Source organism: Thunnus albacares, chromosome 10, assembly GCF_914725855.1.
Source record: "Thunnus albacares chromosome 10, fThuAlb1.1, whole genome shotgun sequence".
In the NCBI taxonomy this organism is placed as follows: domain Eukaryota; kingdom Metazoa; phylum Chordata; class Actinopteri; order Scombriformes; family Scombridae; genus Thunnus; species Thunnus albacares.
In genome coordinates, this window is record NC_058115.1 from 3,265,286 (window position 1) to 3,280,348 (window position 15,063).

The following is a 15,063-nucleotide window of genomic DNA, read 5'->3' on the forward strand; positions in this document are numbered from 1 at the left end:
CTGTCTTTACAGTAGGCTGCACTACTATTAACTGCCACCAGGTGACTTCAACAAACCACACATGCAAGACCCACACAGCGTCCAGAACAGTCAGGGTGTAATATTGTAATATTATAACTCACCACTTTGCGAAACCTGGACTTGTAGTCGATGTGAAGCTCTTTGTGCTTCTGCAGGGCAGCTTCTAAAGACTTCTTCAGATCCAGCGCTCTCCTCAGCAGCTGCTGCTCAGCTCCTGACTTGGTGAAGACCTACACACACATGCACACAGAGACAGGTTAGACCACAGAAAGAAGCATTTATTTGCAAAATATAAAGTATGAAATCAGGCTTCTAAAGCACTAACAGCAGCAGTAGAGCCAATGGTAACAGTAGTAGAAGAGGGAATGGTATAGTGGTTTATTAGCATCAGTAGGTTGCATTCTCAAATTCCCAGCTTTTTTAATGTGGTAATTTATTACATGTCTACACATACGAGCCCTGTCTGTGTGTACTAACCTGAACCCAGCCCTGCACTGCTGGTAGATGCTTGGTTGTTATCAGTCTATGGAGGTCTATCACCGTGGAAACTACCGCCTCATTATCCTCTGTCTCTTTAACATGAAGACCTGAAGGAAAAGGAAAGAAAAGCAAAGGAAAGGAAGAGTTCAGAATAGTGTCTCAGATGCCACTTAATTAGTTACACTCGCACATTGACAAACAGGAATCCCTTTTGCCTTGAGGACAGAATGAACTGTTAGAGGTCTGGTTGCAAGGAGGTACTGGGAATGTTCTCAGCATGATGGATTTACACTAGATTTTTTTGCTGTTTGTTTTTTCTGCAACCCCTCCGTTTGTCCTCATTGCAATGGTATGCTATTGGGTAGAGATCTGGAGGCTGGGCAGCCCTTTGGAATAAACTGAGCTCACTCTCCTGTTCCAAGGAACCATGAGTCGTTTGATGACCTATCACATGTAAGGGATAATCAACGAGTAGGTGGGCGTTTAACGGTTCTAAAGCATGACGTGGAGGTGAAGAACCATCCAATGTGAAACAGAGTGGAGTTCTTTTGTTTTTGGTAGAGAAAGTCTCTCAGTGTATTAACTGCCCGTTTTGTTGCCTTTTTTGTATTAATCTCATCCTTCTCTTCCTCTATCATTTTAAGCTCTTCAGGTGTCAGTTCCTTGTGCTGTTTTTCGCTTGGTTTCTTTCTTTTCTTCTCCATTTCTTTTTCCTCTGCTGTATCCCATTCTTCAAAACTTCATAACGAGTAAGCTTTGACAGCTGTGCTCTTTAATGTTACTATGGTTACAGGTTGGGTAGCGGATGAATTTAGAATGGTGATTAAAGTTGAGCCGAACTGCAATACACGGTTTTAACACACACCTGCTGGCCAATCAGAAAATAGTATTCACCCAGATGATGGTATAATAGCAATTATACCACTGTGAAAGCCATTGCCTTGCTCACTCTGATCTTTATAGGCTTCACTAAAACAAGTGTAAAAAAAATCAAAAAAGGTACACAAGGAGTTTCATCAATCTTAGTAACCCTACCATGTTTCATCCCACTAGTCTTATTTGTCTTGACCCCATCTGCAGGCTTTGTATACTTCATCACAGCTACATAAGCCATGACAAGCATGTGTGCCTAAAACTTAGTCCATGAGTGTACAAATAGGGCTGGGCATCATGTGATTTAAAAGAAAAAAACAATAGCAAAAAAACTAGTGCCTATACAGTATTCATGTATGTATGTATATATATATTTTTTTCTAAAATGCAGACCATTTTCTACATTTCAGTCAGTGCCCAAAAGGCACTAAGTCAGCCCTACATGAATAGATGGTTACACAGAGTTTCTACCCTGAGTTGATAGTTTATTGGGTACACCTAGCTGAACTTTGGATCAGGCTGAAATATCTTGACAACTATCAGATTGGATTTTCCTCTAGCGCCACCAGCAGGTCAAAGTTTCAACTTGTGCTGTGATATAAGTCCACATGTACTTGATGGATTGGAACAAAATTTGGTTCAAACATTCATGGTCCCCAGATGATGTATTCTAATGACTTTGGTGATCCTCTGATTGTTACTCTAGTAAAACCATGAGGTTGACTTTGAAGTTCTTTATTGAACTATCTCAACAACTATTAGATGGATTTCTGTGAAACTTGGTTCACACATTCATGTTTCGCAGAGGACGAATTGTAATAACTATTATCTCCTAACTTTTCATTTAGCACCATCATCTGGTTAAAATTTCATTTTGACTAATATTTTGGTGTATGACAAAATCCCTGCAAAACTCATGACATTCTCATCAGCCACAGCTGTGGTTGGTACTACGGTACTAATTAGCAAATGATAACTTGCTAACATGCTAAACCAACTCAGTAAACAGGGTGAACATTATACCTGCTAAACATCAACATGCATCATCATCATGATCATGATAGCATGTCGGTGTGAGCATTTAGCCCTCACAGAGCCACTAGCATGGCTGTAGAGTCTTAGTGTTGTTTTGTGTGTCAGAAAAGTGATGGTTGAAAGCTGTGGTTGTTTAGGGGGAAACAGCTTGTGATGCTGTTAGAAATTTACTGAATTATACAGAAGGGTGTTTCTCTGACACAGTGGCAACAAAATCTAAATACTGTAAGCATCACAAACACAGGGTTTACTGCATTACAGTTGTATATATTACATAATAAACTGTCTTCACTACACTAAACTATGCACATGAGTTGTACCCACCAGGACTGAGGTTCAGGTCCAGACGATACGAATGAGAGATGAGCCCAGAGTTCCGAATAAACAAGTCTTCATCAATAAGCTCCTCCTCTTCTTCTTCACTACTTCCCTCCTCCTCCTCAGCATCATCATCCTCCTCTCCCTCCCTCTGCCTTTCCTCCATCTCTCTAGTCTTCTCCTCCTCATTCCCATCCCTCCTCTTCTTCTTATCCTCCCTCTCCTCATCGTCAGAGCTTTTCTCCTTATTTTCCTTTGCTTTTTTCTTCTCCCTGTTGTCCGTCTTCTCCTCTGTCACTTCTTTGTCTTTCTTTTCTTTTCTGCCCTCCTCCCTCCCTTGTGTCTTCTCTTCTCTCTTGTCATCCTTCAGGTCTTTGCTGCAGCAGGGCTGTTCATCATCAGGCACACACTCATTGGCTGGTTGGGAGTTTGGAGGGCTGCTGTTGGTTGTCTGGTCATCTGTGAGGTCAAACTTAGGGAAAAGCAGCTTCATACAGGACTCCATCTCTGTCAGTGTCGCCTCAATGTCCTGGTATGCCTCTGTCAAAGAAATAATACTTTGTTAATAAATGCTATGATAGAAGTTATAGCTGTTTGCCTTTATCAGTTGTCTGATAATGTCATTTGAAAAATGTAAAAACATAAGACACACAAAACACATTTAGAGTAATATTTCCGTACAAACCACAAAATTTTAATTTATATAACTTTTGAAATATATATATATTTTTAAACTAATGTGAAAAATTAAATACCACACAAAAACTTTTATCCTAATCTAAGTGGGACATGGGAAAGCAAAAATGGGATATTTGGTCCAGTCCCGTTTTTGTTGTTATTATCATTCTCACTACCAGTAGTGTTGTTGAATGATGTAGTATTTACCCTCCATGTCTTTGGTGGCTGCCTCCACTCTCTCCTTGTAGATCCTCTCCATTTTCCTCTGCCTCTCCTCCTCCCTCCTCCTCTCTGCTACAGTCCTGGCTTCAGCATCCTGGAAGTCCACCTGACAACACGGACACTTCACCTCATTAATATGAGAAACCACCACACTGTAGTCTTGTAAAGCCACAGAATTGCACTATCATAGTGATACTGTTAGTCATCTCATCTGAGGATATTGACATCATATCTGAGGATATCTATACCGACTCATGTGGGTTTGTACTGAAACGATGTTGAATTTCTAGACCTGTGTGAACAGTGCTGAAATGATTATGGCATTACCACCAACAGACAAGACTTCATTCAACAACCCATGAATGTGCTTTATCTTCTTCTCTACTCATACAAACACACATATATGGTTTACAAGCTGGCTAACATGTCTTTACAGTTAACTCACATCACATAAGCAGTGTTTCTTACAGTTACAAACATCTAATGCAGTCCACCATTTAGTCCAACTACAATAGAATGCAAATTACCAGAGTACGTTTTAAAGGCACTATGTGGAGTTGTCTTGTAAACACATAAAGTTTCTGTTTACATTCAGTGTTATTCACCAAAACACATTGTGTGTGTACATATACTATGTACCAGTTGAACACTTTCTCAATCACTTTCTCATTCAAGGGAACAGGGAGGTGTGTCCAGACTTTAGACTGGTACTGGTACTGTATATATATACCTGACAGTCGCAAGTATCGGTGAATGTTGAGATTATGTGTCTTAACCAGTAGGCTACCAGGGAAACACATTGTGTGTATGACTGAGGTTTAACAAACATGTTCAATGCGTTTCTTCCCTCATAAAACAGTTGCTCATTTTTTAAAACTTTTTGAAAGCTGCAGGTTTAACATCTACATTTGCTAGAAAGTAGTCTTTTTCTTCTTTGCCTTTGCAGGTGCATTGTTGAGTTTCTTAGTACATTACCACAGCCAACTGTTGATTATTTCATAATGTGAAAACCATCAGTAGCCAGCTTCTTTCGTTCACATCACCTGCATGCTTATGCAGGTATGTGTGTCCACATACACATGCACAAGATATAATAAATAAAAATGGGGACACCCACAGGGCACCTTGTTCTGGTATAGACTCTTTTCACAGCAGACATTTGAACCATCATGCACTGTGCCAGGGTCAAAAATTTGGAAAACCTAAATGGGATTCAGTCATCATCAAATGTGATCAGTTCCATCTGTGCTTTTCCTGCTTTGACAACATGTCTGTTGTGAAAAAGGCCTAAAGCTCATCAGCTAACATGATGCTAGTTGACTGTCTAAGAAGGCTGGACTGTATCACCTTGTGTGGAGCATCTAACTTATAAAATAATCAATATAGAGCCAGTCTGACAGGGAACCAATGCTTTATTTCAATAGCTCATGGTCAGCAAGTTTACACTGGGCTACAGAAACAACATATGACATGAGATAAAGACTGTAATTTTATTATTTACAAATAAAAAAGTTACTGACTAGTTTGGCATATAACCACACACACACAAAAAAAATGTTAAAATGCCATAAAAACATGCATAAAATCAATCTTGTCTCTCTCACCTTCTTGACCTGTTTGAGAAAGTGGTAGCCCAGTGCCAACTTCTTATACGCCGTCCCATAGGAGGCCTGCCACGACTGGACAGTCTGGATGGCCAGTGACCTCAGTTTCCTGGCTACTTCTTTAGGAGGAGGGAGGGGCTGCTCCGAGTCCGTCTCCACAGTCAACTCCAAGAACTCCTGCAGGAGGGGGAGGATGGAGAGAAACGACAGAGGACACAAAATGACCACTGTGATTTACAATATAATCTGTTCAATTGGGTGCTGTGGTGGTTGGTGTTCCAGTACCTGGAGGTTGTCCACCAGCAGGGTTCTGAAGTGGTGTGATCTGGAGAAGAGCTCACTAGCGATCTGGAAGGCTGACAGTCGGATCTCAGCATGTTCTTGGTTGAGCTGGGACATCACCGAGTGGTACACGTGGTCTATGCAGTCATTGGACACTCTGAGAGGAATGGAAGAGCCAACAGTCATTAGCACCATGATTGGTAATTATCCTAAATATTTAACTAGGACATGACCATAGTGTGTTCTTTGACTAAAAATGGATGCAAGTCTGACATGATAAAAAATAAAGCAGTGAATTGCTGCTGTGACAGGTGATGAGGAGCTCAAACAAACAAAAAGAGCCAGAGTTAACCCCAAATTAGCTGGCTAACCCACTGATCTAGCTTTGTAACACAGACCCCAGGTTGACAGGAGCAAAAACCTGCTCGACCTGCACAGCCAGCGACATGTCTGATTTAGCCCTCTGAGTGGGCATGTGCCCTTAAAGTTGTGACATACTTGCAGATCTTCTTGATTTCCTTCATCTTGTCCTGGTTGAGCTGCTGCTGTCCTGATGTGGTCAGTTCCTCCACCAGCTCTGACAGCCTGTCCCTCTGAGACAGCTCCATCACCAGACATTAACACAACCTGCAGACACACATACACTGAAAGAGTTTACCTACAGTTACATTCAAGAGCCAAACCATTCAACAAAATAAGAGATGAATATATGAGTGCAAAAGTTGGGACTAGAGTGAGGGGAGAGCTACAAAGAGAGAAAGACGAAATGACAAAGTGTTGCTGACAAAGTGTTACTATCTCTGAAATAAAGTGGGTACAATTACATGCAAAAGAGAATATCAAGACTGTTGTCTACAGCTTGTGGAAAGCTTTCTTGTAATATAAAAATAAATATAAGATTATTCTGATGCTATTTACGGCATTGTTAAGTCAGACAATTGCTAATGCTGTTTTTGTAAATCTAGCTATACTATACTATGTTAACTATAAAGTATATTATAGTGTAAGGCTCGTCACCCATTAGATTGATTACATTTGGCTGTAATAACAGAGGTACACCCACCATGTATGAATATACAACCTGTTCAAATGTAGCTACATGAGATTTCAACTACAAATTCTAGTGTCTTGAAAATTTACATATTTACACAACTTTATAATTTCCATACAATTTAAAAAGACCACATAAAGAAAGACATCTAGATATCCCCCTCCTCTGGATCTTTATTGAAGTCCTTGTTTGCGTTAGAAAGTGATTTACTTACCAATTATCTTGTTATTAAACACTAAACCTCAGGAAATATCCCAGCTGTTTGCTCTGACTGACTCCTGTGAGTCGTTCATAATAAAACCTAATAAATTAACAGCAATTGTTTTGTCTCGTACCGCTTCCTCGAATGCCTTTGTTTTGTAATATTTCCCACCCGTATTCCGCGAAGACCCGCCCTACTCTACCTCTGATTGGCTAGCACTCGTTGCCTTAGTTGGTTGGATTGGCTAGGTTTAGGCATGAGGAGTGAGATGGTTGGGTTAGTGCAGTTAGTGTAAGAATATCAGGGTCAGAGCCAATCAGAGGCAGAGTAGGGCGGGTCTTCACAGAATGTGGATGATTTCCGCTAGTTGCTTGTACTGCCGGTTCGGCTTTTCAGAATAAAAGCGTGGATAAAGCTCCACTGCTGTGCGTAGATCTGAAGCCCATCAGTCTACAGTCTGTTACATCCATTGACTGTATACGGTCAATGGTAACATCAACTATATGAATACATAGTATAAAACAATAACATATGACGTCTACATCTATAAAAATCTAATTCATTAACTATACAGTTTTTGTTGAAGATGCTTTTAAAGGTGTTGATTCAACTTTGTGCTCATTGCTGCTGAATGATGTTCCGTTATACTGAGAGTTGTTTCTAAAGCATTATCCCTGAACAATGCTGTTTGATAGATTCCCTAAAAACTAGCTATATCTTATCTTTTTTTAGTTGTAGATTGAGTTAATTAAACTACTGGTAACTTCCAAGGTGAAGATGAAGTCTATCAACATTATACTCTAGATCACTTAGAATGACACTGGATGTTTTCAGTTTCATGCAGCAAGAAAACAATTATCAATACCAGAAAAGGTGATGTTGGAGCTTTATTTGTTATTTGTTCCTGTCCCCGTCCTGTCAGTGGAGCTGGGCCTCAGCTGGGGCTTCACAAATGTTATAAGCTTGCCTTTTTCTCAACAGACATTTTGCTTTGTCATAGTAAACACACAGGTGTTACTGATAACATTAACGATGGCTCTGTTAGTGTCCCAGTAAACCGGGGATACACCCCAATTCCCTTAAATTGCATCCACTTTTCCCTCACTTCCATCTTTTCCTTAGTCCGTCCCACTAAAGATGCAAAGAAACCATGCAAGGAAAGAGAAAACCATGCCAGGAGAGAGGAAGCTGTAGCAACTTTTGATGCTTTGTTTCTGCACACATATGCACTGTGCTAATACTAATAAAGGTGCAGACTTATCACTGCCAGAGCAGCAATTTTCTCTCTGTAGCCTTTTACCTGTTTAACAAACACATGCACAAAAATAAAAACCTGCATTCAGTATTTATACTGTGTCCTGTTCAGAGGCGCATCAACCATTTCTACTGGCAGAATGCATTTATATTATTTATTCATTATTTGCATCTGTATTTATTGATATTTTGATTGTGAATTCATTGTTTAATAACCCAGAATATGATCAGGGTGTCTTTTGAATTATTTTTTAAGCTAAATGTTTCAGGGAAAATTGAAATGATGTAACTCATAACAAACCCGACACTCAGAAAATTTTCTGCCTTGTGTGACTGAATGAAAATCACAATAAATTATGTCAAATATAAATGTGTTTGAACTGTTTCTTGCTGACAGACAGACTCTCCTTGACTTTAATTTTATCCATAATAAAAGTTAATGAGGGAAATAACAGATCATGAAAAGACAAATCTTTCTAATAAATGAAGAAAGTTGTTCATGTTTTTTTTTTGTTGATCAGACCGACAATTAACAAAGATGATGATGATGGCGGACTGGAACAACTTCCGGGTCAAACAAGGATTGAGGAGCAATCAGATAAGGGAATTGACATGCACCTCAAGAGTGTGACAGTGAAGCAGCTTCTACACTACCAGGACCCTGACACTGAAGCAGCTACATGGAATTTACACCTGAGTTTTTCCTGCTGTGATGTACCAACATGTCTTTCCTGACAAAAGAACTGAGCCAGCATGCACAGAACCACAGGCATGAAGTTGGAACATCTGATTACAATGTAGCAATCATTAATGTTATTAATGACATTTTACTATGACATGCCAATATGTCTGCTGTGAAATAAAGTCCCTCTGTGAACATGCTTGCTTTCTGTACGCACTTCCACTTTATCGTTACCTGTGACTGATCTCTGACACACATCTTAAATCCATGCAGTCTGCAGACTATAGGAAGTATCAGTATCACACACAGGCTGACTTGTTTCTTCTTCAGATGTCTACATAGATCAACCAGTGTATAAGAGTATAACTTTAAACTTCTGATTTGATTTGAAGGTAAAGCTACAAGAGATCCCTAAACACAAAAGTCTTACAAGTGTTTAAACATATTAATTTGACACCATCATTTTAAATAATTTAATTTTTAAATAATCAACACAAAGTAAAAATATCTCTTTAAAGATTCAATCTGCTCCAATTCTCGTCCCTCTCCAAAACCTTTCAGAGGCCACCAGTGACATGTTGCTTGGTGAAGTTCATACTGATCGACAGCATCAAGCCCAACACTCATGTCCTCAGAGTAACATCCCTCGTCCTTGAGTTGGATGTAACAGAAGCACTGAGTCTGACATTGAGGAGTTAGTTCTGTACTAGGAGGTGGTTTCCTCCCCACAGTGTGTATATTAGTCTGTTGTCTCCTCTCTGCACCGTTTGCTGATAGAAAATGTCACTCCGCTCGTTGTTTAGATACATCAGATATTCATTTTGACTTGCAGTGCATCTATTAGATCTACGATCTCTGCGAAGTAGCCGTTCTCCTCTCCCAGAATCATTTCTGATTGGACCATTTCCTGGTACTGGTCTCTCAGAGAGACCAGAGAGCCCAGCAGAGAGCTGTCTGAGCGATACTGCTCCAAACACACCGGAGCCATCGCCAGCAAAGCCCGCAGAGCCTGCAAAAAGGACCAGACAAACACTTAGGATAAGTTCACTTCATACACTACATTGACTTGTTTAGCCAGCCTTTTAAAAGGCTGTTAATTAATGTTATAGACAGTAACCATTCTCACCACAGCTCCCTACCTTTTTTTTTTCCTGTATTTGACTTAATTTTCCCTTTTATCACCATTTTTATCTGTTTGGCCCCACATGGAGGTTTCTTTTGGATACACCTGATTGCTCATCTTATCTTATTAGGACCCACCTTCTCTCTGTAATCATGCTCAGAGGACTCCAGCAGCTGAGGCACCAGACTGCACCAGCCCTTCTCCAGCAGCTCCCCCTGCAGAGACACCTTGGAGTACTGACGCACACGCTCCTCATGGGAGGCGTCCAGCACCGGGTCCAGACCTGCCTGAGAGATCAGCTCCTGGTGGACCAGAGGAGACCAGCATCAGCACCATCTACCTTACATTATCAACAAGAGGTTTCATCCACATGACAAAGTGCAGAAGAATAAACCAGAGTGATGATTTAAAGAGCTTTGACCTACTAGATAACATTTAACAGTTGTGGTACCTTCTCACTGATCATGTCATACAACATGGTGACGATGCGCGTACGCAGAGCTCCTCTCCCGTCTGTCCTGAACAGCTCTGACAGCACCTGCAGCCCGCCGTGAGACAGGAAGTGATGCTGCGCGAAGGGGAAGTGACGCAAGAGGGACGCTACCGCAAACAGAACCTGAGAGGAGGACAATCACACACGCAGAAAACATCAACAACTGACAGCCTGTATGTTTACACTCCTGAAAATAAACGGGTGTGTAGGATACATGTAGGCACCTTCTTTTTGACACTGTGTGCTTGTGCGGTGGCCAGGACGGTTAACAGCGTCTGAAGAGCGCCGCTCTCCACAGCCTTCACCTGGACCACTGGGTTGCTGCGGGACAGAAAACAGAACAGTCAGTATTATCAACCTGCAGAGCAACAGTCCACCAGCCTCAGACCTGCAGTTCCACTGCAAGCTGCACCGCCTAGCGGCAAGAAAACTAACACTGTCTGCAGGTGGTGCAAGTGTTATTACTCTCCTTGCCTGTGGATGGCACCACCACCACCACCACCAAGGCTACATCTGCAGGTCTAAATTACTGCTGTTAACTTTCAGTCCTAATAGAGCTCATATATAGTCTCATCAAGAAAAATATAGTTTTAATATTAAGTGATAACCATCCATGGAGGTTCTGTTTGTGCTGAAATGTCCTTCATTTGGATTTTCTATGACAGAAGTTTGCCTTTTTGTAGCATTTTCTCTGTTCTGTGTTGATTATCAACATTTTCAGACATGTGTATAAACAGAGGACTGGTGTGGTCTCTCTATACTACACAGCTACAAACTGTAAGATAACTGTATTTTGACAGAGGAGTGATGGATTCTGGTGTTGTTTGACATTGTACAGGTGTAGCAGAGTGAATATTTTAGGTAAATGTGATGTGACAGGTTTGCAGTTTGTACCTGGCCAAAGCAGAGCCAAGGACGAAGGCAGAACTCTCCTGTAATCTGAAGTCAGAGCTGTTCAGACCTTCAAGAATGAATTGAAGACCCCCCATCGAGCACAGGGTCTGAGCGTTATCCACCTAGCACACACACACAAACACAAACACAGAAGTTAAAAAACGTGACTCTCAGTATCTGTCTTTAATCTTTCATCCTCAGAGCGTATGTGTAGGTTCTGATGTGTGTTGTTACCTGATGCACCAGATACTCCAGCTCCAGCAGGATGCTCAGCCGCTGCTGCATAGTCGAGTTGCTGCTGTTGAACTGATCCAGCAGACGCTTCATAACCTACAAGACATCACAATACACTTCACTCACCTGAGACAACAACTAAATACAAAGAAAGAGAAAGTCTCTTCAGTGGTGGAAGAGATATTAAGATACTTTACTTCAGTAAAAGTACCAATACAGCAACGTAAAAATACTCCATTACAAGTAAAAGTCCTGCATGAAAAATCCTACTGCAGTAAAAGTACAAGCAGCACAAGCAGCAGGATGGTTTAACCAAAGAAAAATGATGAATTAATCTAAGTTCATTTAAGGTTTTGCTAAAATTGACACTTGTCCACTGTGAGTGGATGAACTACTGGAGCTACTGGAGCTGACAGTAGTGACAGTGTTTGACTGAAACTCTGCTCAGCAGGATTAAAGAGCTTCCTGCAGCTCAATCCACTGTCCAAACAATCACACTTTTACTTTATAGGTGTATAACATCTCCTGACAGCCTGTGACCACCATACAAAAACATTTAGAACTCACATTTCGATTCGATTTTGAAGACTTTTTAAAATAGATAGACAGTCACTGTCAGTGACAGCTCTGCTCTGTTAACATGATTAAAAGAAAATATTCTGACATTGGGACATTGTTGTCTCTCTCAATGACGCAGTTCTCCCATATTTAGCTCACAGTCGTGTACCTGAACATCCGTCTCAACCAGCAGGTCCAGCTGAGCCATGTCTCTCTTTAACTCCTCAAGAGGGCGAAACTTAGATGACACAGAGTCCTACAAACACACAGCAAGGAGAGAACATGTCGGTAATGAATACCTGTACAGATGCAGACACACTCTATATATATATATATATATATATTTCTGGGTTGTGAAAAACTGTAAAAATTGTTGCTCCAGAGTTCTGTGTATGAAACCATATTACACCTCAGCTCTCAGCACCTCAAACTCTCCAGAAAATGGATGTTTATATCTTAGCTTTACGTCAGTGTGTTGTATACTCTCTATGCTTTATTAATACCTGCTGGTCTGCGTCTTTGCTCGCAGGGTTCTGGTCTTCCTTGATCTTCTTCATGGCCTGTTTCAGCTCATCAGGACTAAAGGAGGGCTTGGTCTCCTTCTTCTCCCTGGGAAACACAGACTTTTGTTGATATATATATATATATATATATATATGTATATATATATATGTTATCTAATCTTCTTCCTGTTACCTTGTACAACATGTGTTGGCAATGCTGTGAATTTTCTACCATCACACCAGCAAAGAGGATTTAGAACAATAAATCCACTATTTAGCAGATGAGAAAGTGAAAGTATAACCTCTGAGAGAATCAGTGTTCATTAAAAGCCAGTTGACCTCAGTCTATTTGACCTTGACCTGAACCCTGAGCAGCCCACCATCACATGGATATAACAATCTGTACAGTACGTGTGGAGGCTGCTTCTCATCCGCAGTGACTGTGAGACTGATCAGGATTCAGGGACAGGATATATGCAGGAATCCTGAAGTTAAGTTTGCAGGGAACAGTGCCAGGAGTCAACTGCAGTGAGATCCTTGAAAAAAAAAACTGCTGCAGAGAACAGGTGAGTTCAGACTGGGTGAAGATTCATCAGAACGAAGGTCAAGCTGGAGAGGTCAACTTTGCACGACAAACCCAGAAAGACTCAGGCGGCTGTGATCACTGTCTCTGCTGCTTGTACATACTTGTGTTCCTCTGTCCAGTATTTAAGCTGCTCCTCTCCCAGTTTGACCTCCCTCTGACCTGTCTGGAGATTCAGCCTCACATGGGAACCTGCTGGCACCGCCTGGCCTGCAGACACACACACAAAGTCAAAAAACAAAATAAGATGATGTTTGAGTACAACAGAGTACCTTTACATCCTCTCACTACATACATTACCTGGTTTGAGTGTTTGCCACTCCTCAGTAGGTTGGACCACCTCTAAATCTCCTTCATCTTCTTCGACTGTCGCCTCCTCGTCTTCATCGCTACCTGCTCCTTCTCCTCCTTCTGTATTCTCCACCACGGTTAGGGCAGATTCAGACTGCACAGACAAAAAGGATGCACTGGATCTTTGACCAACAACTTGCTGGAAGTTTTCATTTTAACACAGAAAGCCTCATTTGCTTTTAATAAGACTTTATTTATTATGTGTGCTCGCATATTAGTTTTAGAGGCACTGAACTGTTTGTTTACTCAGATATTGTCTTAGATCAGTACATAATATTCAACTTCCATCTTAGTGCTTGAAATCTCACTGACCTTACTGCCATATACACCATTCTGTATGTTCTCTGCTGAACCTTCCAGCTGCAGAAAGCTGCTTACATTATTGTCCAAAGAATCAAAAGAAACAGAAGAAATCAGCATTTTTTTGTCAATTTTGCCACTACTTCTCCCTTGTGATGAGGGAAACTAAGCCTCAGGTAATCAAAACTCAGTTTTTTATGTCTAGTTCATGACTTTTCTCACATTAGTTGAAGCTTTAATTTCATTTGAAAATATCCTTTTCTGCAGATGCTCCTCCTGGTCAGCAGTCAGTATGATAAAATCAGAGACTATTTGAGGCATTAAGTACAAGCTGCAGTTGCACCATGTGGCTGTCTTCTCATCCATATTAAATTTTAACTACACACAAGCTGATGTCACCTTGTTGCATGTCCCACCCCAAAAGTGCTGAAACATTACATAACATAACACAGAGTAGCCTGTCACCAAACCCAGCATACGACACAACTATAATACAATATGACTCACCTTGTGGCCCAGAATGCTGGCTATGTGACAGCAAAGCAGCAGCATGAGAAAAGTCAGGCTTAAACAGCTGGATGAAGGTCCTCTTGCACTGCTGGATATCAGCCTCATGATGCTGAAACACAGGAGGACACACCGGTACGTCAGTATCATATATAAAGCTCATATTCTAAACCCCAGCTGGCCAGCTGCTAACACCTGGATCTGAGCTCAGTCTGCCTGCTGAGTGTCTCTCACCAGGCCAGACTCCCTTCACAAATCTCACGTTTTAATGTTGCTTTGTCCGTTATAGTCAAATGTACCAAAGAATAACAACAACCTCATCTGTGGTGTCTTTTTAGTACTTTTTTCACTGCATATTTAGAGTTGGCTCCGCAAATACACCGTAAGACAGATGTGTGACCATCATGAGTTCGGCGTGACAACGTCAGTGACAAGAGCATGAATATCCACAAGCAAGGATGAAGGGACTGACTGGTAGTGACCACAGAACAGCAAACACTATCAGCTAACAGTTCAGTGTTAGCTTGGATACGACTCAGATAATAATGTCAGCTGGCGGCAGCAACTCACCTGCTTCAAGTGAAGGTAAAAGGTGAGAAGCAGATAGAAGTGCAGTGTTTATCTCTCGTGACTTCACACAAGCACAGCGACAGTTCCCGCATACATCTGAAGGCTTCTATCACTTTCCACTGCAGTCTCATTGGTCCACGTTATATGTGGCTTCTTCTTTAACGCGGTATCGCGGTTTGTCAATAACAAAAGTGCTGCCACCAACTGGTAGGAGTGAGAATAGCAATTACAATATAATGGTTGTT

At 41.1% G+C, this 15,063-nt stretch overlaps 2 protein-coding genes across 5 annotated transcripts in view; both read right to left on the reverse strand.

The window, feature by feature from the left end:
* uvssa (UV-stimulated scaffold protein A) overlaps window positions 1-8,052 on the reverse strand; it is a 40,414-nt gene extending 32,362 nt beyond the window's left edge. The window contains exons 1-8 of one of the 4 annotated variants that reach the window (XM_044364393.1): window positions 7,632-8,052; window positions 6,012-6,140; window positions 5,517-5,670; window positions 5,232-5,408; window positions 3,613-3,733; window positions 2,734-3,267; window positions 499-608; window positions 123-251 (exon numbers count right to left, since the gene is read on the reverse strand). In XM_044364393.1, the coding sequence (XP_044220328.1) occupies window positions 123-251; window positions 499-608; window positions 2,734-3,267; window positions 3,613-3,733; window positions 5,232-5,408; window positions 5,517-5,670; window positions 6,012-6,121 (1,335 nt within the window). In that variant the 5' untranslated portion in view covers window positions 6,122-6,140; window positions 7,632-8,052. Of the gene's footprint in view, window positions 1-122; window positions 252-498; window positions 609-2,733; window positions 3,268-3,612; window positions 3,734-5,231; window positions 5,409-5,516; window positions 5,671-6,011; window positions 6,158-6,778; window positions 6,983-7,631 lie in introns of those variants that run through there. The other 3 variants (XM_044364394.1, XM_044364392.1, XM_044364391.1) reach the window with 3 other exon arrangements.
* Window positions 8,053-9,161: 1,109 nt separating this feature from the next.
* sil1 (SIL1 nucleotide exchange factor) lies at window positions 9,162-14,969 on the reverse strand. The gene is made up of 12 exons (XM_044364248.1): window positions 14,819-14,969; window positions 14,249-14,360; window positions 13,391-13,535; window positions 13,195-13,300; window positions 12,508-12,613; window positions 12,174-12,260; window positions 11,447-11,542; window positions 11,213-11,334; window positions 10,543-10,639; window positions 10,277-10,441; window positions 9,963-10,127; window positions 9,162-9,711 (listed from the first exon to the last, which is right to left on the reverse strand). The coding sequence occupies exons 2-12, from the start codon at window positions 14,354-14,356 to the stop codon at window positions 9,511-9,513; spliced, it is 1,398 nt and encodes a 465-aa protein (XP_044220183.1). The 5' UTR covers window positions 14,357-14,360; window positions 14,819-14,969; the 3' UTR covers window positions 9,162-9,510.
* Between the last annotated feature and the right edge of the window lie 94 nt (window positions 14,970-15,063).